Below are 25,738 nucleotides of genomic sequence, written 5' to 3'. Positions count from 1 at the left end.
ACTGTGTGACTAAAGTTAGTGATGAAGAGCCTCTTCGCAGAGGCAAATCTTCCTTCACCTTTGCAGAGGCAAATCTTTCTTCAACTTAGGAAATTCATTCCTTGTGTTTTAGTTGTGATGACTGTACTGGCCCCTGCAAAAGCTGTGATGCTTTTTATGTCTTCAAATATATAACTTCAACATTGATGTTTCAGTCCTTGTCCAGTTAAACTACTATTTGTATTTGATTGCTTTCTGTGTTGCATTTAATTTTAAGATGCTTGAAATTTTTTTTATTAACTCTAAAATATTACCTACCTGCTCTCTTTAAAATAACTCTAAATTATATCTAACATAATATAAAAGTAATAACTGTTAGCAGAGGTATTGTTTTGAATCCCAAGGTTTTTTTCAACAAGGAGCTGAAACCCTTCTGTTTGTTGTTTTAAATACAAAAATTTTTTCCCAATGAAGAAAATAGATTTAATAGTTGCCTTTTAGGCATGTTAGGACCTTGTTCTTTGGTAGAATCATCAGAAATATGTTATATGATATTGTTATCAGGGTAACTAATATACAGTAGAAACAGTAATATTGATCATTATTTTTATAAGCCAGCTAAAGAAAAATGTATCTAGCTTAATAATAAGCTTTAAGTCTTTGTCCTTTTTCTTTCCCCTTAGTGCGTTTTTATGAGGGTGTGGTGGAGCTCTCTCTTACTGCTGCAGAGAAAAAAGATCCTCAGGGTCTTGGACTTCATTTCTATAAACATGGAGAACCAGAAGAAGACATGGTGGGACTTCAGGCTTTCCAAGAAAGGCGAGTATTATTACCTTAGTAGACTGTCAACTTTATGAATAGAGACTTTTCTTTGTGTAAAGTTTGATTGCCTAGTATTATGGAAATAATATTTCAAGTATAAGCCTTATAGAATTGAATTATGTTTTCAGTTTAAAATGACTTGTTTTATCAGAGGCCTGAATCAGCATTATAATTCCTTGCCTAGGGATAAAATTTCAGTCTGGTGAAAATTCTTGAGAACTTAAAAATGTTTTTGAACTTGCTTCTGTGGTTTTTCTGAGACTATTAATGTCAATTTTAAATGAGATAACTTGGAAACAAAACTTGTTTCCTTCTCTTTCCCCCCAATTTCTAGGTGAAGATTAGTGTTTTATTTTAAAGGATGATTTTTAAATATTCACAAATTAGTAGACTGTTAAAGGAAAAATGTCTGTCCATACAGGAAACATATAACCTAAGACACGGTTTTTGTTAATACAGTCATTTTTGTGACTTTACCTTTTTATGGTTAACCAAATGCTTCTCAAACCTATTGAAAAGTATGTAATTTCTGTTATTTTTATTTTTTATTTTTATTTCTTTAGTATTTATTTTATTATTAGTTTCGAGTATATCGTACATTGGTTAGACATTTATATAGTTTATGAAACGATCCCCCAATTGTCATTTTTAAAACCAAATATGTACATATATTTATTCTCAAAAAATTATCTTTAAATTTTTGTGTGTATTTAAAATCAGATAAATCAGTTGCTGTCTAATTAATGTAATTGCTCCTTTCCCATTCTTTTTCAGATTAAACAGTTACAAGTGTATTACAGATACACTTCAAGAACTGGTGAATCAGAGTAAGGCTGCTCCTCAGTCTCCCAGTGTACCCAAAAAACCTGGGCCTCCCGTGTTGTCTTCTGATCCCAATATGCTGAGTAATGAAGAGGCAGGACATCACGTAAGGGACATAGCGTATTTTCATTCTGAAAATACATTGTATTTAGAAGCTCTCTGTGCTCTTGATAACATCATCATCATCTTGGGGAAAGTAGGAGCACTTAGAACTTACCACTTAAGGATTCTTGATTTCTTACTAGGGATTTATAAGGCTAAGAGTTTATGATGTCTAGAAACAGAGCCTTTAACTGGCTAATTTTTACCGTTTTCTTTATTTTAGTTTGAACAAATGCTTAAATTGTCTCAACGATCCAAAGATGAACTCTTTAGTATTGCCCTTTATAATTGGCTAATACAAGCTGACCTTGCAGACAAACTGCTACAGGTAAAAAAATGGTTTTTCATTGCACTATTGTTATTTTATATAAGTAATATAATATCTTTTCCTGGTGGACAAAGTGGACCATTGTGCTACTTTTCTAGTTATTCATCACCTGATTGGGATAGTTTATATTGTGGAGTAGGAGTCACTGGATTATGAATTAGGAGACCTGAACTTCGTTTTAGCTCTACCATTAAGTCACTATGTGACCCCACACATCTCTTCACTACCCTAAGCCTCAGTGTCTCTGAGTCTATAAAATGAATGCATGGCATTTGATAATTTCAAGGATGCTGTGGAGCTCAGTCTAGGAATCAATAACTATGTTCTTAGAGTTTATTAAAAGATTTCTAATTGGATTATAATAAATTATTTTTAGTACCCTAATGCAACTGTTGTAGCAACTCTTTCATTAACTGTGGTAACACAGTCATTTATAATGAGAAAAATTGCCCTCTCTTTTATCTATTATTGGATTATAATATTGCTTATGTATTCATAAAACAAGGCACACCTACCTTTATCTTTAAAATGTTATATTTACTATGTAAAGAGCAAGTAGGTGGTGAGAAAATGTTTCTGATGAACTGTACAATTTCCAGATTGCTTCTCCATTTCTGGAACCACATCTAGTCCGAATGGCCAAAGTTGATCAAAACAAAGTGCGCTATATGGATTTACTCTGGAGGTACTATGAGAAGAACAGAAGTTTCAGTAATGCTGCTCGTGTCCTGTCCAAACTGGCTGACATGCATAGGTATGGCATAACAGCCTCACTGTAAAGAATGATTGATAACCTAGCTATATCTAGGTACATTCAGATTTCAGAATTTAAATAAAACCTCATTCAGATTATATGTATGTAGAATTTTTATGCTTTTACTTATATTTACCTAAAGTTTACAGTTTTCTTTTTTTCCTTTGTTTTGTTTTTAATAGCATGTAAGAGATACTAAAAGAATACCTAAGACTGTCTCTAGTCAAACTGTCTTCTAAATCCTTTCCTCTAAAGTATGTCTTTAAATTCTCCCTACTAAGGCAACTAATTACTGTTCTTATTTAAAAGAACAAAAACTACCTCTCAAAGGCTTTTTAATTTTAAATGTTCTACTATTCCAGACTTCTTTTCCCTACTTGACATTGGTTTAAATTACTGAAAGGTCTTAGAGGATTAAGAACCCTATTAAAGAAAGCATTGGAAATTCTAATTAGATTATCATATCAAAAGACAATTTAATAAAATCTTGGACAGATAATTAATTTGACCCTTTATTTTCATTTGAAATTTTCGTTGCCAAAATAATACAGGCGCTATTTCTAAATACTGGAGAGTGGTTAAGTAAGGAAGAGAAGGTTGCTGAGGCAGAACTATTATTAAATGAAGTTAATCAGAATGATTGCTTAAAGAGTCCAGATATGGCTAATAGCAAGTGTGAGTATGTGTGTGCACATGCACATTCACACAGCTCACTGACGCAGGTGTATTTATTGTGTATGTGGACTCAAGACTTTTTTGGTATTTTGCCCTTTTTGGTCATAATAGTTATTTGATTTTTATAAGTTCTCCTTACAGAAGATCACATATATATGTGACTTTAATTTCTTTGGTTTTGCTTTAATAAAAGGAAAGGAAAGAAATTTAAAGTAGTAAAGGCCTCGGTTAATTCATAGTGTGTATAATTAAGAATTAACAGCATTATTAAATATTGAAGAATTCACTGTAGTTCTGTATCTTAAGGTTATATAATTCATTTCTTTATCCAGTGTCTGAGTACCTTTTATATACTGTGTTCTGCTGGAAGGACATGGATTGTGCTCTTATCCAGGCCTTCACTACTATCTCATTTCTGAATTTACTCCTGTCATTTGTTTTTGATAGTCATAGATACCATTACCATACAAATTTTTGTAAGCCATTTTTATCACACCACTTATTGTTCAAAAACTTAGAGTGGCTCTAAATTGCCCTTCCTTGACTGTTTATTAACCTTTTTCTTTGTTATAACAATCATTAAATTCTTGTTACAAAATATTCAGAAATTCTCTAACTTTTAAGAATACTCATTATCCATATTTATTTCACACATACACACACCCTAATTTTCTCTTCATGTGAAATACCCTGTCTATCCACTCTTTTGCTCTCAACTTAACCATTTCTTTCCACAATAAATTGTTTTTCCAACTATTAGTTACTGTCTTTCTCACTATATTGTTTTTGCGTATATAAATTGGCAGCTATAGAATGTTCTATTTTAAATAATTTGGAAATAAGTGTTACTTTTAAAATGTTTGGTTCAAGAGGGTTTTTTAGAGATGAGAGGGAAAAGAAAGGAAAACCTTTAAGAAACAGGGCTCCTAAAAATGTACAGTCCTTTATATAACCTTACAAGATGATCAGTGCTCATTAACTATCATACACATTTGTACTTTGAAAGATAGAATGGAGAAAGGAGTTCATTCTTTTTTCCTTTTGTTTTCTCATAGCTATACAGAAGGACAGTTTAAGGCTCTCTAAAAGTAAAAGAAAGCCAGTTTTTTTCTGATTCATATTGGAATTAATTGGGATGTCAAAAGTTACATTTATCTACAGGAAGGACTAAATCATAATCAGGGAGGGTTATTTGTTTTTCAAAGGCAGTTTTGATGGCATCAATATTTCTTTGATTAGAATAATAGGCTAGTAGTGGCAGAAAGGAGAGCACATGGTAATGAGATTCAAGTGCGTTCAAGTCAATTTATTTATAACTTGATTCCCCATCATTGAAGAATGATATCAACACTGGAAAAAAATGTGACCACTCTCACTAGTCCACTGCATAGGGAGGAAAGTACTATACAAGGTGTGGGCTCAGGTCACTCCTCTTCCCCAGAAGCCCCAGTCTGGAGCCCTCCAGCCACGTTTCTGCTATCCACGCACACTTTTACCAAGTTCTTCACTTTTTGATATGATGAGCAAAACACACTTGAGTTATTAATATAAAGGGCATATTAATACTATAAATTTAAGATTAATGTAAAGTTTATGTTAATATAAAGATTCAGTCATTAATACAAAGAATCAAGATTCATATCATGGTGAATTATATCATTTATGACATATCCTTCACCTGATAAAATTTCAGTTTTCTGTATTGGTTTCTATGTTCACTATTAAAGGTGGCACATGAACTTTCTTTTCTCACCATTGCCTGATACATTCTCTTATGCCCCTTTATTTCTAAAGTTTATTTTCAGTTTGTTGTGTCTCTTGTTAACATTGTGCAGCTGGATCTTTTTTTAATACATCACGTGTTTTCTCTTTTAAATATTTTAATTACCACTATATATGAACTTGCCACCTTTTATCCTATACTTTCCTATTGTTCCCCTTGCCCCCACTCTTCCTCTCTCTGGTTACATTGACAGATTTTTCTGTCTTTTTTTGGTATAGAAATTTTCTTCATACAAGTTATGATGGTTACCACTAAATTTAGAGCAAACTCATGTAATATCTTAACATTCCTCTTCCCTCATCCCCAGATATGCTGATAGCTAGCTGCACATGTCTGTCATAAACACCTTCCTGATCTTGGATTTTGTTTGCTGGATCTTAGATTTTATTCAGTTTTAGTTTTGATTTTTGGATGAGTGTGTTAGCATGGGGAAAGCATGCTGTATGTGTGTATGTATGTGTGTGCACACATGTGCATAGTTACTTTGGATTAGTAAAGTATATCCTCCAGTAACCTTTGTTGGAAACATATACAAAATAATAAGCTTTCTGAATTCATCAATATCCAAAAAAAAAAAAAAAAGTCTTTTTTACCCTCAAAACTGAATGTAATTTCGACTGGGTATCAGTTTCTAGATTTAAAATATTTACCTGCTAAAATTTAAAAATATTATACCATTTACTTCTGGTATCTCAGATGTTCACTAATAAATCTGTTGTTAATCTCAAAAAACATTACATTTAATACTTGTTGATCTGAGAGGTTGCTAACAACTAAATGTGTTAGTTTGTTTTTAATGCCAAAGTGCTTTATAATGTGAAAGCCAGGTCTGATAGAGTTAGGGGATTCGAAGGAGCTGAAGCTGTTGACAGTGAGGTGGATACATACTTGGAACTTTCTGACACCCATCGGTCAGTTCACCAGCAAATCGATTTTGAGCACCAGTGATGTTGAAGACATGCAAGAAAGAGTAGTGGGCAAGACAGACACCATCCCCACTTCCAAGGACCTCTCATCCTAGTGGGTTAAAGACCGTAAACAAATAAGTGCAGCTTCTATAAATACAATAATATAGTAGAAAGCGCTTAGGAGTTGGGCATCTTCTTTAGCTAGGATGCTCAGAAAAACTGTCATTAAAATTGAGACTCAAATGACAAGAATAAGCAACTGTGTAAAGAAATGGAGGGAAAGTGGTCCAAGCACAAGGAACAGTAGTTTATGCACAGACACTGCATCAAATATAAGTTTATCATGTTTGGGATACAAAGCCAGTAGGGTTAGAGCCAATGAGCCTGGGAGCAAGTGGAAGGAGATGAGGTTGGAAGAGTAGGTGGAAAGCTATTGGAGGGTTTTGAGAAAGGACGTGACATCTGATTTTTGTTTTTAAGTGGTTGTTCTAGTGGCTCTCTGGAATATGAAATGTAGTATTGGTCATATTAAGGCAGAGATGTGAAGAGTATGAGGAGCAATAAAGAATGTTGTCCTTAATATAATTTTAGAAGATACTAAGTTTTAATATTCTGAACTAAAATTTTCATTGGAAGTTACTTTTTTGGACACAAGCATAAGTATCTCTTTATCTGTTTCCTTTAATTGTGGATCTCTTTTATTAGAAATCCTCCAATAATTTTTTCAAGTTTCAGATAACCTTTTATGTTCATTTGGTATAAAATAGTACATCATAATTGAAATACTTGTATCTTCGCTCTTTATTTATTTCCTATAAATAAAAGTAAGTGTTTTTCCCCCAGCACAGAAATTTCACTTCAGCAGCGACTAGAGTACATTGCTCGAGCTATTCTTAGTGCCAAAAGTTCCACTGCTATTTCTTCAATAGCTGCAGATGGTGAATTCCTTCATGAATTAGAAGAAAAAATGGAGGTAAGTGCTAAAGATACTTAAGCTTGTTCACCCTGGGAAGTAGCCACATGTCATTTCACTTTCTCTTCTTCCCCTAATAATAATAGGTCTAAAGCAGTCAGTATTATTGATTCTGATCTCTTCTGCTGTATTTATATTTATTTAGATATAAACCTTTTAAAAGATTTCAAGGATACAGCATTTGGGTCATAGGACATTGCTGTAATTTAAAAGTTTTCTCTATATCATTTCTATAGATTTTTTCCAACTGCTTTAACATGAAGCAGATTATATCCCCATTCACCATTTATTCTGGAAGCTAATAAGTAAATGCATGAAGTAGAGTAGGCTAAACTGCCTTAACTAAGAGACCCAAAAACGTTTAATGGTCCAAATACAAAAGCTTCTTTCTTATTCACAAAATCCAGAATGGGTGTTCCTGATTGGCAGGTGGCTTTCTTCTGCTTGGTTGATTTGGGGACATCAGTTCTATTTTCTGGCTCTACTATTGTGAGTGGCCTCTTCAGTCAGGGAGGAAAGGAAAAGGATCATGTAAGGAACACATTCACTCTTCAAAACCTCAGCTCTGAAATGACATACTTTACTTCCACTCATGTTTCTTTGCAGAGAGCTTACTCTTATGTCCATACTTCTCTACAAAGGAGGCTGGAAAGTATGGTCTAGCCATTCCTCTGACTATAGTCATAGGAGGCATGGGTATTGGTGGGCAGCAGAGACTCTGCAACAGTACACTTTCTGTGAGATATTTTATGTTATGAAGAGTTGCTAGTCTATTATCATAGAAGTCTTTATTTATACGTTACTTTTCATTTAACAAATTTAAAGTCAGATTCTAGGACCTATATGATTGAGTACCAGTTGATTTTTCATAAAGAAATTAAGACTTCTTTTTTCTTTCCCAACTAGGTTGCTAGGATCCAACTTCAGATACAAGAGACACTGCAAAGGCAATATTCCCATCATTCTTCTGTACAGGATGCAATTTCTCAGCTGGATTCTGAGCTAATGGACATAACTAAGGTAATTTAAAAAACAAGTAGAATTCCCATAGCAGTCAAGCAGTCACTTAATATCTACAAATTCCTTGTTTTTTTTGCATTTAATTTTTTGTTTCATGGGAAAGATTAACCTACCCCTACAAAATAAGCCATCTTTTGTGGCATGTCATTGAGCTGACAAATCACTGCTGTGGTATCCGACTGTTACAAAGAACTGAGTTTCTCTTTACAGGTCAGTGGCTATCAAAAATCTATCAGCCTCACGTCGGGGCTTTGTTAAAACTCCTGCCAGCTATTTTATTGCCTTACTTCTTGTCTTAAGAAAAGTAACATCTTTATGTAACTCTCTCAGCTGCTCCATACTCTTGCAATCAGTTAGTTCCTTCTTCATTTATTCTTGGCTTCAGTACCCTTAAGTACCCTGAGATTTGTCAGTGTTTCTGTGATTCTTCAAACCCTACTTTAGACAACACTAATTCTAGAAGAAAAGTCACTGCAACATCTCCCAGCCAGGAAAAAGCACAATGCACACATACTACAATCTATTTGAATGTATTTACCATTCATTCAGCACTTTCAGAGTTATGACCAGCTACACAGCATATCTTTATATCATATTTAAGGAATATTATATAAAATTTGGGGTTCTTTTTAACTTTCAAGTTATGTTTCACTATTAATTTCTGGATGCTGACCTCTGGTTGAATGTATAATGTTGGCATTTTCTCCCACAGCTTTATGGGGAATTTGCTGACCCATTTAAACTCGCAGAGTGTAAACTTGCAATAATTCATTGTGCTGGCTATTCAGACCCTATATTGGTGCAGACACTTTGGCAAGATATCATAGAAAAAGGTAAGTGTTCACTCATAAGTATATTTAGCATACATTACTTAGTGACTTGGTAAAGGAACATAAACTGCTAGCGGCTCATATATCTAGGGCTCATGAAAACTATGAGTAGAGGGTATATGGAGGGTTACCTGGATATGGTACGGGGTGGTCCTCTAATGCAGGGGTCCCCCAACCCCGCTTCTCCCATACCCACCGCAGACTGGTCCTAGTCTGTGGCCTTTTAGGAATCAGGCCACATAACAGGAGGTGAGCAGCAGACAAGCAATTGAAGCTTCATCTGTATTTGCAGCCGCTTACCAGGGCTAGCATCACCGCCTCAGCTCCACCTCAGATCATCAGGCATTACATACATATAGTAGCTCCAGTCCCTGGTGCCAAAAAGGTTGGAGACTGTTGGAGACTGCTGCTCTAGAGAATGTTCCCAGTGAGTGAATATTAGAGGGAACTCTCAGTGTCATTTTTTTGGTTTATGCTGTTTAATAAGGGAGACTGAGACACTTCCCTCAGAATCTCATAACCAGTGCCTAGGTAAGACAAGAGAGTATACCAGAAACTAACAGAAACAGAATCTGCTCATCATATTAATGTGAATATCTGTTCTAGGGTATTTTGAAGCAAAATAGCCAGTTTAAACACTTCACATTAAAAATAAATTGGGTTTCTAATGACATGCCTCTTTCTTATAGAATTGAATGAAAGTGTGACATTGAGCTCTTCAGATAGAATGCATGCTCTTAGTTTGAAGATTGTGCTCCTTGGCAAAATTTATGCTGGCACACCTCGCTTCTTTCCTTTAGGTAAGCAGTAACCAATCTCAGGTGCTGTCATGAGCTTTTTTCTTTTGATGGTTTTCTTCATTGACATGGAAAAATAATGATCTTTAGAGTGAAATCATTTCTTTGTTGCTATTTAGGTGAGCAATTTAATTCTACCTCTTCAGAAATAGACCTCCAAAGAATAGCAGAATTTGTTGATGAATAGTTGGGTACGGAACTTTGTTTGACTGACATTCCAAGTTTATATATCTATCTCGAGATAGGGTTGACTAACAGACCATAGTGATTATATTGTTGGTAACCCTATACAAACTTGTGAAGAAAAGAAAAATAGCTGATGTTTTTGTGAATGGGTACTTTATGATTGATTCAACTGCTCTTATTTGAAGAAATATTTTTCTTTAAAACAGGAAGTAGTTGTGTTAAAAGTATAATTTTTGAACCATTGTCTTAAATATGCTGACTATAATTGTTATATAGATGATTCTAATTATTATGAGCTATTTGCCAGCCTATCATGTTTTCTTCAGTTGTGAAACAATAGAATCAACATAAATACATTCATAAAATAGAATGTTAACCACTTTATGTTTTTGAAAGATGTTGAGAAATATGAGAAAGCTCATAACATAATATTAAATTGTTCTTTACAAATGAGGATACAAACTTGTTTACAGACCATCTCTGATTTAGTATTTATTCCCTGGACGTGGTAAGAAATAAAATGATTACAATCATACCCTTATTTCTTGTAAGTACAGCATGAACTGTTATGCCATTTCATTGACCAGAAATATAAAGAGCAAACGTCTGTCTGTCTATCTGTCTATATATGAAAGTATGTGAAACATGACAATTTTAATACAAAAGTTCACATTCTACACAATCCCTTTTGTGAGGGGTATTGACTTAGATTTTTAATGTTGGACCCAATTAAGTTTAGGGTAGAAGAGGCCTGCCTTTTTCTATCAGTCTCTCAATGGCAAACAAGCTCAGGGAATTTCAAACTAGAACAAGATTAGAGTTTTTAGAATTTTTCTTAGCTGTCTGAAGTCTTTACATGGTAAATTCTAGGGGAGATCTAGGTTCAGTGGCAGCTTTTTTAGTGATTCTTCTTACCCATGGATATTCACATTGGTATCATTTCAGGTATCATAAATATAAATTTAAATGTTACCCATTATCTTATTTATGATATGACATGTTGTAAAAAGTGAAAATGGGTAGCACATTAAAACCATCAAAATAAATAACTTATGGACCTGGGAGAAGTACAGCATTAAAAACATTTAATATTTCTAAAATTAGGATGCAGTAGCCTTTTGAATTGAGACTATAGTATATTAATACATTAAAGAAATATTATCAGTGGATTCTCTCCTTTAGTGGGATTGTGGATGGTCCCTATTTTCTTGTACCTTTCTGTATTATCCAAATTCACTAAAATGTCATTTTTTCTCATAGCTTTAAATGTAATTCAATGGCTTTAGTATATCACAGTTTGCAGCCATTACCATAAACTTAGACCATTTTCATCACCCCCAAAAGAAACCATGTAGCAGTCACTACTGACCCCTTTCCACCCTCCAGCTCTAGGCAGCCACTAGCCTACTCTCCATCTCTATAGATTTGCTGATTTTCTATTATTTTTTAATTGCTTTTTTAAAAGGATTTCCCCCTAGAAACTGCTCATTTATGAATAATGCCTATTTTTATTATTAAGAGTTAACAGCCCTATAACAACAACAAAAAATAGTAATCATGTGAGGTGAAGGATGTTAACCTTTTGCTAAATGTTTGCAGTACATATGTATCAGATCGACACATTACACCTTGAACTTACACAATGTTATATTTCAATTATATATCAATAAAGCTTGGAGGAGGAGAGTAAATCCTAATATTAGATCTCTTTCCTTCCCTAGATTTTATTGTTCAGTTCTTAGAACAGCAAGTTTGTACTTTAAACTGGGATGTGGGTTTTGTAATACAGACAATGAATGAAATTGGAGTGCCATTACCTAGACTGCTGGAAGTATATGATCACTTGTTCAAGTCACGGGTAAGGAAAATATTAAGTAAAATCATTTATTTAAAGTTAACTTTTTCTAGATATAGGAGTGGCATGTTCTGCTTGCATGTTTATAAATATCTCATTGTCCAGTACATCACAAATTTGCTTCATTGGTTTAGTATCAGAAATTACCATAATTCAGACTTTTAAAACCAATAATGAGAGTGGTTTTGCTTTATATCATGATGAAAATCAAATGTGACTTTTTAATATTACTAACCATAATTTCTGCTTTATTCTTGGTGAATAGACTAAACATTACATTAAGAATCATCATGTACTTTAAAACAACAGAATAACTATTCATTGTAACTTCATCTAAAATATCAATGTTTAAAGATCTTTCTCACCATATTGAACTTTATTAGACTATATATTTTGTAATTTTTATCCTACTAAGATAAAAGATCCAAATAAAACCCTGTTGAACTAGATCATGTCCTTATTATAATAGCATCATCAAAACGTTCATAATAGTGTTTTACAAGGCACTTGTGTACCTCATTTAAGCCTCACAATGAGCCTATGATGGAAATAAGCAAGTAGTAGTATCCCCTTTTCTACTACTTCTGAAAAGGGCAGAGATGTTAAATAATCTGCTCAAGTCACATAGCTAGTAACTTGTGAAGCCAGAACTAGAATTAAAATTCTTTTGCCACTAATTTAGTCTCGCATTTACAACATCAGACTAAGTCTGCATAGGTTCACAGTAAAAATGGTGTCACAGCTGTTGGGAAGAGATGGATTTTTTCTCTTACCTCAGGTTCCTAACAGGAAATTTACATGCTCTACAAAGTGGATTGGTTCATAAGTAACATCACAATGCAGTTTTCAATGTTGTGTAAAAATTAACCATAACCAGATATATAATTTAGTAACCACATAATAATAGTAAATGCTTATTTCAATGTCAGCAAGCTTTTTCCTTGGACTTTGATGGCTGTTTTAACTAAGATAAATGGTTAAAAAATCAATTGGCACCATTTGACTTTTAACTCAGGATGTGTATTTTCTTTATAGGATCCATTCTGGAACAGAATGAAGAAACCACTGCACCTTTTGGATTGTATACATGTACTATTGACAAAATATGTTGAGAATCCTAGCCAGGTCTTAAATTGTGAGAGGTAACTATGAATTAGATATTGTATTATAGAAAAAACTTTTAAATGCTTGTAATAAATATCTGGGTAACAAATTTAGAGAGTACGAAGAAAGATATGGAAATTATAAAGAAGTGTAGATTTAGGCTCATTTGTTAACAATAACTATTTGAATGATATTAATCAGCATATATGAACAGTTAGAGTTTTTTCCATTTTTCAACCCTTGTTCTAAATTGTTTCTACAAGTAAAAGGTTATACTTAGGAATTACTTCTAAACTCTTTCTGCTTTGAGTTAGTGAGCTAAGACACTTCAGTTATGGCTTTGTGATGTTATTGGCCATTTTAAGATATATTTGTTTGAAAAGGCCAAAAGAATGTAAGTAATTTAATATTAATTTAAGGGAGCCATCCCTTACTGCTACCTTCTCATTATAATAATCTTCAGAAGAAAAATGGTGATTGTGTGAGAATCTACTTCCTACCCCCTGAGTTTCCATCTCCGTTTTCATCTATTTGCCATGTACTTAATCTTGTGGTCTTTGCACTTCTGTGGGAGTATAAGGTTAGCAGAAGTTGGAAGGAAGTCATATAGGAAGAAATATTTCCAAATGTATACAAATGTATAGATAATTGATCAGGTGTCTTTTCCTTTACAGGAGAAGATTTACAAATCTCTGCCTGGATGCTATTTGTGGTTATCTGGTTGAGCTCCAGTCTATGAGCTCTTCAATAGCAGTACAAGCCATCACAGGGAATTTTAAATCTCTTCAGGCTAAATTAGAACGGCTTCACTAATTATTGTAATGTATTTTTATCCACTCATTTTTATCTGTAAAATAAAATCTCAGGTGGGTCCAGATATCAGGTGCTCTAAATCTAAGAAATTAAGAACAATTTTAATAGAAATGTGTTTTTAATAACTGGCTAGTATCTACAAACAGTACATTTGCCAGATGAATTCTTTTTTACTACTACTGTTTTAATCAGGTTAAAAAACAACTGAGGTAAAATTATTTTTGATCTTAACACAAGGCTAAAAATATTCGGAAACTCTAATTTTGAATTTTATTGCAGGTAGAACAGAAATTTTGAATTTATAATATTCACTTTTAAGTTAGTCCAAGGATATTGATATCAAAACTTAAATAGGCTAATTGAGCAGGTCATTCCCATAGTACTGGATTCTACAACAATCCTTAAATATGGAAGAGACAAACACTGTCTCTTTTAAAAAGTTATTTAGGGATAAGGTTTATCCTTGGAAAGAAATTTCCTCTAGCTACTAATTTTGTCAATTATAATTCTTAATGATTAACATACGTCTGGTTGTTTTTGAGCAGGTGATAAGCTTGTAAGTAATATTCTATGTCCTGAACACCTAAAAAGGGAGATACTGTTTTTCCTTAGTGTCCACCCAGGTCTTCTTTGGCCTCCTGACTACTGATTTCATTACACAATTGTTCTCCAAGTGTGTGTACCTAACCAGCGTCTCAGCATCATCTGGGATTTTGTTAGAAATTCAGATTACTGGTCCCAGTCCCAAACCTTGCTGAATCCAGAATTTGAGGTGAGGCTGAGCATTCTGGTTTAACAAGCCATCTAGGGCATTTTAGTACACGTATGTCAAGTTTGAGAACCACTACTTTAGAGGATACAGGTAGTTTGTTGATTGAGCTCCCTATCTGATTCCTCCTCCTCCCTCCCCCCATCAGTAACAACAACCCATGTGTTTTACCCAAGACACAATATGTAAAGCAAAGTAGTGTTTAGTCTTTAAGAAAATTGGAATAATTAAAACAGGTGCCCCAAAGGCCCAGTAATGACGTGTGAGGAGGAAAGAGAGAGAATGACCCGGACTAACAAAAAGGCAAGAATATGGACTTCTTTCCTCTCACTTTTATACCAAGAGTAATTACCTTCTGCCTATTGTCATTAATCCATTTCTGACAATTTTTAAAGAACATTTTGAAAATATTTTTCCTTCCACTTCTGTTCTTTTCCGAAGACTGTTATTTGCCCTTTATGTATTTATTCTAGAATTTAGCTTCCTTTCTCCTAAAATCTTTAATTTATAATATTTAATAGAATGTCAAAATATCACTCATTAGGAACCACTACCTCTCATATTTTTTAGCTTTTCAATTCCTTAAGTTTAGTTTTTTTCAGTATGGAAAATGAATGTATGCTATGTTTTGTTAATTCTGTAAATATAAAATTCTGTCATGTCTGCTTAGAATGAAAGTCTTGCTTAAATATAATTTAGCTGTGACTCCAGTTCTGCTGGATATATACATAGTTTTGTTTTACATATATGTTTTATATATAATGTATATTATGTATAATAATATCTAATACATTATCTATATAATATGTAGTCAGTTATATCTAGATATCTAGATATAGCTATATAGTAATACATATAACGATATATTATATATAATACAGTATTTTTATTGTTTTATATATAAAACTATATGTTATATATAAAATATATATAACTGTATATCATTTTAAGTACACTTACACACAAGCACCTTAATGTGTATGTTAAATATACTCAATTCACAATATTGAAGCTACTTCCTTAAAAAGGGCTGCAGGCTAGCATGCCTAAATGGTCCTTAGGAGTCAGAAATCTGAACCCTGTCCCTTTCATTCACATAGCACCTTTTGAGAAGCTTTAAGAATTCCAGCTGCACACTTGTTTTCAATACCCTTTGGAGAGTAAGATCCCTAAGAGAGAAGAAATTAGGTCCCTTCTTTTTTAATCTTCTGGAACAGTGTTTCTAAAACTTTAACATTTATAGGAATCACATGGATAGCCTTACAAAACATCATTGAATTCCACCTCCACTGTGAGGCTGATACCAGTTGTCAGTGGAACAAACTTGAAGTAGCATTGTTCTAGCACTTGTATCCACTGCATTAGTATATTTTGTACTTGGTATTCATGTATTATTTCTTTATAGTGATTATTAAACATATATAGGCAATGAATAATAAATAGAACATAGTTTATGAAACGGTGCAATCATTGTAGGCAGTAAGGTGTCACTGGAGGCTTTGGTTGTGACATTTGTTTTAGATAGATCATTTTAGCATGGCAAAATGGTTAGGAAAGAAGAGAGAAATCTCTTTTGAGTAACTGCAGCATATGTGATATCGATCTTGAAATCACATATGTTCAGCATTTCTTTAGTTATAACATACCTGACTTAACTAATGACTTATTCATTGAACAACTCTCTGCTAACCATATAAAGTTACATAAACTTCCTCCACTTTTATGTATTATATTTAATTTCATCTCAGGACTCTTCCAGATTACGCATTCTCTTCCTCAGGGTACTTCCCACATCCATTTTCCTCTTATTTGTGAGAGGAAAAATGATAGCGATACAGTCGTATCAAGGACACGAAGAACTAAGAACATTGAATCCAAAGGTCTTGAAAGGGCACATAATTTTCTTTCATTTTTCTATTAGTTTCTTCATTAAAATTTTCTTAATAAAACTTTTTTCAGAGCATTTCGGAGTCCTCTGGTAAATCATTTAAACTCCTTACTCATAAGGAAATTTTTCTCATAAGCAGATGGAAGCTAAATTTTAGCAATTTTTACACCCAAAATTTTGTGAAAACTAATCTATTTTTCTTCAGTTTTGTTGCTCTTCAAATATTAGAGTAGTTAAAATACTATTTTTACTCTTTAAGTAAACATTACTTCTGCATTATGGCATGTTCAAAATTAACATTTGTTTTAAAACTCTCAGTTATGCTTTCTGCATTTTAGCCACTCCTAACAGCAGGAAGACTAACTCTTATTAAGATTAATCAATTTACCATGTGGGAGCCAGGACTATCATAACTCTAGCCCACACCTGAGTGTCCACCCGTGTAATGAACATTTCCATTTGGATGACCTCCAAAGCTTCTCAGTCAAAACGTGACCAGATCTTCCTCTCTCTGCCTTCTGTGCACTCCTGTGCAGCCTCCTATATTTTCTACCTCAGTCTTTATAATCTAATTATTCAAATCAGAAACATGGGTATCATCTTTAAATTGTCACTCCAAATCCAATTAGTCACCAATTCCTAAGCAAGTCATTTTCCTTAGTATCCCTCATATCTGTCCAGCTTTCTCACTATTAGGTTTTTAAGGTTTAATCAGGTTACTCTGTTTCAGCGGGATGCCTGCAATAGTCTGAGTGGTCTTTCTGCCTCTGATTTGACCCCTTCATTCCTTTTTCCACACTAAGGTCAGTATTTTAAAAATGTAAAATGAAATACATTATACCCCCACCTTTTCCCTCAGAAGAAATTCCAAATTCCTGGTGTGGCATAGACAAAATAACAAGAATCTCAGTCTCAAGTTAGGTGACAAAAATAACAATCTCAAGCTGACAAAAATTAAAATCTCCTTAGTTTAAGCAAAAGAATTTATTGGCTCTCAAAACTAAGAAGTCCAAGTGTAGAGCTGCTTCTACATGGTTAGGTCCAGAGCCTCAATATCATCAGAGCTTTTTCTCGAGGTTTGCTCTGCTCTTGTTCATTCTTTGTTTTCTTCTGCAGTTTGCTCCATAATCTCCTGGGGAATGCAGGCAATGTCAAGTTACTTCATCCTGTTTGCTCTAACCCAGAGATATAGTCAACAGAGAAGTTGTAGGAAGGGACCTGATTGAGTCAGCCTGAGTCATGGACTCAGTCTTGGGGTATAGTGGTACAAGATCATTGCCCAACTCATACAGAACAGAAAAAAAGTGCTTTCCTAAAGAACTGGATGGTAGGCACACAGTCCACTATATCTGTCCACCTACCGTGCTTACCACTCACTTCCTTGTGCTTTGATGAAAAATATAAACCCATTGATCCAAGAAATTCAGTGAACCCCAAGCAGGACAGACATAAAATCACCAAAGTGCATCATAATCAAATTCTCAGCAAACTAGGAATAAAAGGGAATTTCTCAGCCTGATAAAGGACATCTATGAAAAATGTACAGCCAAAATCACACTTAATGGTGGAAAACTAAACATTTTCTCCTTAAAATTGTGAAAAAAATAAGGATGTTTCCATTCAACGTAGCATTGGAAGTCCAGTGCAATTTGGCAAACAAAAGGAATATAAGACATACAAGTTGAAAAAGCAGAAGTAAATGCTTATTCAAATAGTCATTTAAAATAACAAGATTATTTTAACAAAATGAGACTTGTACAATGGAAACTACAAAACACTGCTGGAAACAGTAAAACTTAAAGTGAGAAATATACAGTGTTCATGCATTCAAAGACTGAACTTAACACATCAATTTTCACCAAATTGAAATATAGATTCGATGCGATCCCAACCATATTTATAGCAGGCTCTTTAATAGAAATTGATAAGCTGAATCTAAAATATATATTGAAATGAGAAGTCCTAGGATAACCAAAAGTTTTGAAAAATATATGTGAAGAATATATTCTACTGATTTCCATATTTTTATTATAAAGCTACAGTAATTGTGAAAATGTGGCATTGGTGTAAGGATATACGTGTCAATTAGAACAAAATAAGTACAGAATACAGAAATACATGCACACATGGATAATCAATTTTCATCAAAGCTGCCAAGATAATTCGGTGGGGGACAGAATAGTCTTTTCTATAAGTGGTAATGAAACAATTGAATATTCACAGAAAAAATACCCTCAACTCTTTTACTTCATAACAGAAGATTTACTGGGTATGCATTGTCAACCTAAATATAAGAGGTAAAACTATGAAGCTTTTGAAGGAAAACTGGAGAAAAATCTTTATGGCCTTGAACTAGGTAAATTTCTTAAAATAAAAAATCTGACTCAGAAAAAGTTGGTAAATTGAGCTTCATCAAAATTTAAAACATCTGCTTTTCAAAAGGCACATTAAGAAAACAAAAAGACAAGCCACAAACTAGAATAAAATACTTGCAAATCGTAGATCTGATAAAAGACATCTAAATATACGCAGTACTCTGGTAGTTCAATGCAGAGACAACTATCACCAAAAAAGGAAAGGGAGATTTAAGTACTTTAACCAAGATGATATTTGAACGGCAAACACATGAAAAGATGGTTAACATCATTACTCAGAAAGGAAATGCAGATTAATAAGATGTCCAACACATCCACGAGAATAACTAAAATTTAAAAGATTGGCCACTGGCAAGGATGCAGAGTAACTGGAACTCATAAAATGGTTTCTAAGAATGCAAAATGATTAGCCACTTTGGAAAACAGTTTGGCAGTTTCTCTTAACCCAGCAATCCTAGTTATTGCTCCTACATATTTACTCGAGAGAAATAAAAACCTATGTCCACAGAAAAATGTGTACCAGAATGTTCATACATAGTAGCTTTACTCATATTAGCTAAAAACTGGAAACAACCATCATCTCCATCAACTGCTGAATAAATTGTATATTCATTCAATGGAATACAATGCCCCTACAAGCAACAATGTGTTGTTAAAGAGTTAGGTAACAAAAGAATATGTGATAACATGATTCCATTTATACAAAGTTCAAAAACAATGTAAAACCTGCCCTGGATTTTAGGTATGTATACATAGTTTAGATATGTATACATAGGCAGCAAAACCATAAGAAACCAAGGCTATCATAAAAGTTGGTCTAATGGTTACCTCTAAGGAATAGACAGGAATATGGTTGTAGAGAGACAAGAACTTAGGTATGGGATGTGTGTGCCTTCGAGGAAGTTCTTGACCTAATTGGTATTTCGTCATAGAGTTTACTCCATATTTTATAAAGTTTACATGTAAATTTTATATACACATTTTATAATTAAATACAAAACATTATTTGAGTTATGAATCATTTAGTCACTGTAAATAAACTAAACACACCAGCTTTCTAAGGACAAGGACTGTCTTATTCACCTCTGTATCTGTTTCCCAGCCTAACAAATGAGCTACAAGTAATAGGAACCTCACCAAATATTTGCTGAATTGAATGAAATACATATTTTATAATTAAAAATAATTTTATGTAATAGTTCTAGAATTAATGTACTACATCATATGGATGGAGACAAAAGATATATTCATGTGATTATGTCAATTCTAAGGAACGACTTAAATGCACAGTAATTCCTAAATTCCACATGTTTAAAAACATTGTCCTGACCATGGCAACACAACCTTGAACAAGTAATAAGAATTTTGCAAATCAAAAGTATTCATTTTTTCGCATATTGTCACAGTAATATTTTTGTCAGTGCACTTGTTCTGTATAATTCACATGCTAAAGAAAAAGGACTGGAGTCCATCCATCCTGACACTATTTCCAGTGACCACGATAATTCAGATGCCAACAATTTTAAGAAAATACACACAAAAAAGAATGTTATAAACTTTATAATGTAAAATGTAAGTAAAAATCTCAATATTTCCATACAAAGTTACTGTGGATGAAAAAGGGGCCACATACTACACCTGACAAACTCAGGGGAGACCTGCATGGCGAGCCTTAACAAACTCGGAGGCAAAAAATAACCCCATAGGATGGTCTAAAGGTAAAAATTCCTAACTAAAAGCAGGTCTTGGTGGATAGTGACATCCTGGGCCTATAGCTTCCTTGGCAAAAGTTAACCTTTAACTGAGCCTGTCTTTTGTCTTTTTGCATCAAAGATAATATACCTTTGAAATGTAATACCCTTTCCCAGACCCCTCAGGGCACAATCTCCCACCAGAGACCACAGAATCCTACATTGTTATCTTGTTACCCACATGCCATCTCTATGTGCTATAAATATTAACCATCCTGTAGCTGCCAATATAAAAGAAGTATGTCTCTCCATTTTACTTTTTAGCCAATCGCCGAGATTTCTCTGCTTTCTCCTACCTGCTTAATCCATCACCAATGTATTTCATGTAACCCCCATTATGCCTCCTCCTTTGATTCTAATATATAAAATAAGCTGTAAAACTGCCATTCTCTGGAACATTTTCACAGTCCATTGAGATTTTGCTTCCAGGCACTTCTCAGTTTGGCCCAAATAAACTCTTATAAAACCTTTTGTTAGGCTGGATGATCTTTCACTGACAGCATCATGATTGCATATCTTAAAAAAACAAGTGGAAAAAAAAAAAGAATTTGATCACAAAATAAGAGGGCTAGAAAAACTGCAGGCTAAACTGAGTATATTTCCATATTCCACTTTAAAAAATTAGAGTTTATAGTAAAAGTAATCATGTTTAATATTGGAAATATTAAATAATCCAAGTAGTCTAAAATGCCGTCAATTAGGCATTTTTAATGTACTACCAAGAAAGAAATTTTGCTAATTAAACTGACACAATGCATTCTTATCACTTAGAATTTTTTATTTTTTACTTGTTAAAATAGTTCTTTAGATTTGTAAGATAGTGTTATCATATTTGCACCTTCATTAAAAAAAAATGGAAACTAAATAAATTGGTTAAGGTATTCTTAGAACAATTTCACATTGACAGACCAACTCTTCTGAATTATTTTTGAACTCAGATAGTGATGTCTGTTTTCCAATCCGCCATGACCCTGCCTGTCCCACACCCTTGCAAGGCATGCTAACAATGCAAAGCCCTGACCACTCTACCCAGGCCATTTCTGAGGGTTGTGTTTGCTGAAGTAATGTCCCAAACAATGAGCTGGCCACTCACTATGAAAAGAAAATCTCCCAGATCACTGTCCCTCTCCTGTAACACAACCCACTTCACCTATGCAAACGTCTGCATTGGCCCTGCGGAACTGCGCGGTATGAGGAACCTCATAGGCATCATACTTACAATTTGCCTACTGCTTCTGCCTTAGAAATAGTCCTTTCCCTCTAACCCCTGGAGTCTCATGTTTTCTGCCAGCTTCCCTGAAACAATAACAGGAGGGCTTGATAGTTTACGAGTAGGGTAAAATACCAAACTCTTCACAGACCCTGAAAAATAACATCACCATCAGAAATGAGGCATTTCTTAAGAGTGTTCCACTAATGACTCGGGAATTTTCTAAGTTGCTGAAGGCCTTTCTGCAAGTTTTGATGCACAAACACGCACAGGCACTACTGCCACCTGGCTGACAACTGTTGTAAAACTTACCTCAGTTTGAGATGTTAAAATGCATCTTAGAATGGATGAAATACAATACTTGGTATAATGGATATTTTTTGTCTATTCATGACCTGTTCTTCAGCTTCCTGATAGCAACTTGATTTGGGGTATCTAATTGAAAGGGTACTTGGTATAATGAATTTTCAAATCTATCCACTCATTTTCTCTTTCATCTTCCTAAAAGGAACCAAATTTCATTAGACTACCTTCCTTTTCCCTGTGTAAATGAAAGTAGGTTCTCACATGGAAAAGCCATCAGGACAACCTGGCCACCTTCACATAGAGTTTGTGTTTCATGAAACCTGAGACATTTATATTCAGGGCGAGTTATTCAGTCTAGGTTAATGAGATGTGATGGGGCGAAGAACTTACTGGAAAGAAACTTCACTCTTCTGATAACTCTTATTAAAAGAGAGGCTCTCCCTTTCATTGTGGCTTTCCAGCCTTAAGTCAAATCAGTGGTGTGCTGTAGCCCCTGATACTGGGTTGCAAATGCTGTTAAATTTTCAGTAAATTTGTGAGCCAGATACTGTCAGGTTTTAACTTGAGATCAGTCATGGTGGAAAATTTTACTTTATAGAAATTGGCAAATACTATAAAATACTATAAACGGGAGGTTCTCTCCAGCCTATAGCAGGTTTTTAAATATTTACCAATACGCCACTGACTTTTTAAGTCCCATTGGGCCCATTAGTTAGCTGGGGTGGGATGACATAGGAGGACAGGGTTATATATGCCATTAATATGGCTGCTAAGGTCCTCTTCTGAATGCACAGAACAGCAGTTCTCAAAGAGAGAGTCTCTAAGCCGGCACCCAAAAGATGCCTTGTACTTAGAATCTGCCACAAGGAGCTCACTTTACATTTGCTGTATATGTCCTATGTTTATTTCAGATGCTGTAACTGAACTCATAATCTTCCCCCACTTCTCTCTCAAAATCTCACTCATTCGTTAAAGGTGAATTTGTTTGGAAGCCAATAGAAGATTCTTTTCATTTTAGCAGAGTTTTATTTTTATTTAAATAGGAGCTTTCAATATATGATCTTTTTTAAAAAAAAAACAAACAGACTTCTAACTGAAATAACATACAGAAAAGTATACGAATAACAGGATATGTTTTTTCAAAGTGAATACATCTGTTTAAATGCCATCCTGATCAAAATATAGAACCTTACCTAAAAGCACAAATATTCTTTCCTATGCCCTCTCCTGATAGCCAAGGTGTTGGGGCCTGGTCTTTGTATTTGACCTACTTTTTTCCTCTTCATTGGTTGTCTTTTTCCTTTCGATGTTTTTTTTGTTTTTGTTTTTTTTTGAAAGTAGACATGACAACTTCAATTGCCATTTAAGCAAGAAGAGAATTGAGGACTTGAAATGAAAAGGATGCATGTTTCAGAGTACAGTTAAGTACCAAACAGTGGCCTGCACACTATATCTTGTTGCCTTGCGCACTATATCAATAAGGGTTCAATCAAAAAGAAACAAGCACTAGAATGTGTGTGTGTGAGCACATGTGTGTGCATTTACAGGGATCTGACCTTATGCAATCATGAGCACTTTAAGCAGTAAATGTAAGGCTGTTTTCTTTGCGTTGGATGCTGGAGCTCAAAGTTCGCAAAGCAGTCAGGCAGCAAAGGAAGAAAGCTGCAAAATGGAAGAGAGTAAAGACAGGCTGGGACCTGTAAGCACGAGCTAAAGCTCCTGGGAATTATCCAAAACCCACGTCAGTTCTTGTTGCTTCTAATCTTGGTGGTATTGGTGTCCTGAAGAAGCTGGGCCCTGGGTCAGAGACTCTAAAGAGGATCCAAGGGAAGTTAGAGCAGCTGCAAGCACTGCCTCTGCCTTACAACCAGAGGAGCCAGCAGGTAAGTAACCACATTTATGAGCCATAAGATGGCTGCTGCTTCACTCCTGCCCTTCAAATCTCCCATAAGAATCTCTCTTGTAATAGAATCTAGCTAGAAACGTACAGGGAAGGGAATTCTGGAAAATGTAATTCAGCCTAGCCAAGTTGACACATTACAAAGCCACCACACTACCCATTCGTTAAATCAAAGAAACTCACCTTTAATAGAGTAGATACCACCTAGAACAAAGATTTTGTTTTCAGCTTCAAGTTTCCAAGCAAAATTATTTGATTATTTACCGAGACAACTGTCTAAACAGTTTAGCTTTATTCACAGAGAAAGGGGCTCTCTAAATTTCTCGTTATATATCAAACTCAAAGCATTAAAGTCTGAATATAGAGTATTACTATAAGCCACAAAGTAGGGTCAATCCAGAGAGGACTCAGAATATATGTAAGAGAATTTTTAGGTAGGAAGAGGAAGAAAAAAGCTCCTCTGGCTTAGGGATCAGATATATATGTGTTATTTCAAGGTAAAATCTCACGGGGACTGGGTTGAAGAGAAAGTTGAAAGCAGAGTAGCTTTTCCCAGTTATTGGGTAAGACTGTACTTTAGGATGTTCCTCCACCCCCAATTTGGGGTGATCCCAGCAAAATGAAACATAACAGGTGATAGGGAAAGGAGATGAGTCATCATTCTTGACCTGCTCTCAGCTCTTATGTCAAGTTTAAGGGAAATAACATTCTCACATGCTTGGAGAAGCGGGGTGTTGAGAGCAAGGGGACCCCACTGTAGAGGCAACAGAATGGAAAGATGAAGGATGTGTCTGAGCTTTCATGGGCACTGTAGTATCTTTAAGGAGGAAATCAGGGGCTCACTATCTGTACCACATTAGACACCAATGCAGGAGACCCAGTAGGAAACATCAGACATCCTGAAGCAGTGATGGGTAAGCATATGGAAAACAAAGTTGGAGTATGATCACTCTCCACCACTGTTGTTAAACCCTTTCTACCACTATCATTATGAATCTAATCTGTAGATTAAGTAGAATGGGAAGGAAATCTTCAAGACAGCATTTATTTGAAAGAGACTTTATCAAAAAAGAAATGGAAGTAACATGAATTGACAAGATAAAGACTCCCGGCTACCCACTGAAGTGGAGCCTTGTGAAGAACGTTCAATTATAGAAAAACATTTTAAACTACATGTTTTTTGTAAAATGGGTGTAAAATTGCCATCTTTTCACTTTATCACAAAAGAAGCCAGCCTGAAGACAACGGACAGAGTGAAAAGAATTAAAGAAATATGAAACGAGACCGCCTGATCAAAACTTGCAAGAAACCTAGTGAACTCTTCTGTTAATGAGTCAATCAACTTTTATTGTTAAATCCAGTTTCTGTGAGGTTCTCTGTTACTTAAGATCTTTATTAGGCTTAAAGAGAAACAAATTAAATTAGCAGGTAAGTCAGAGGTAGGATGTCTAATATCCAAAGCAGGTCTCTTCATCACTGCACCATAATTCAAAGGTGTAGTTCAAATGCCATTCTTTCTGTGGTATTTGCTGAATATGAAATTGCTTGCTACTCAAAATATGGTCCAAGGACCAGCAGCGTTGGCATCATCTGGAAAGCTCGTTTGGAAAGCAGATCTCAAGGCCCCTCTGATCCCAGATCTGCTGAATCAGAATCTGCATTTTAACAAGATTCCCAGGTAATTATGTATTAAAGTTTGAGAAATATCGTTTTAAGTTATTCTTTTGAGTTCTTACAGCCATATTCGTTGCTAGTTTAATACTCATCTGTCTCCTCTCACCAAACCTG

General features: G+C 34.5%; 1 protein-coding gene across 1 annotated transcript in view; it reads left to right on the top strand.

Moving 5' to 3' along the window:
• Nucleotides 1–15,192, top strand: part of NUP155 (nucleoporin 155) — a gene marked incomplete at its 5' end in the record, with an annotated part of 42,145 nt that extends 26,953 nt beyond the window's left edge. Inside the window, 11 exons of the mRNA XM_011382976.2 lie at nucleotides 663–798; nucleotides 1,576–1,729; nucleotides 1,949–2,053; nucleotides 2,653–2,807; nucleotides 7,017–7,146; nucleotides 8,053–8,166; nucleotides 8,879–8,999; nucleotides 9,686–9,796; nucleotides 11,701–11,837; nucleotides 12,870–12,976; nucleotides 13,613–15,192. Of these exons, the coding sequence (XP_011381278.1) occupies nucleotides 663–798; nucleotides 1,576–1,729; nucleotides 1,949–2,053; nucleotides 2,653–2,807; nucleotides 7,017–7,146; nucleotides 8,053–8,166; nucleotides 8,879–8,999; nucleotides 9,686–9,796; nucleotides 11,701–11,837; nucleotides 12,870–12,976; nucleotides 13,613–13,751 (1,409 nt within the window). The remainder of the gene's footprint in view (nucleotides 1–662; nucleotides 799–1,575; nucleotides 1,730–1,948; nucleotides 2,054–2,652; nucleotides 2,808–7,016; nucleotides 7,147–8,052; nucleotides 8,167–8,878; nucleotides 9,000–9,685; nucleotides 9,797–11,700; nucleotides 11,838–12,869; nucleotides 12,977–13,612) is intronic.
• Between the last annotated feature and the right edge of the window lie 10,546 nt (nucleotides 15,193–25,738).

The sequence above is a fragment of the Pteropus vampyrus genome, unplaced genomic scaffold (assembly GCF_000151845.1).
Source record: "Pteropus vampyrus isolate Shadow unplaced genomic scaffold, Pvam_2.0 Scaffold498, whole genome shotgun sequence".
Classification (NCBI taxonomy): domain Eukaryota; kingdom Metazoa; phylum Chordata; class Mammalia; order Chiroptera; family Pteropodidae; genus Pteropus; species Pteropus vampyrus.
Note: the sequence above shows the minus strand (reverse complement) of the source record. Positions and strands in the feature narration are given on the sequence as shown.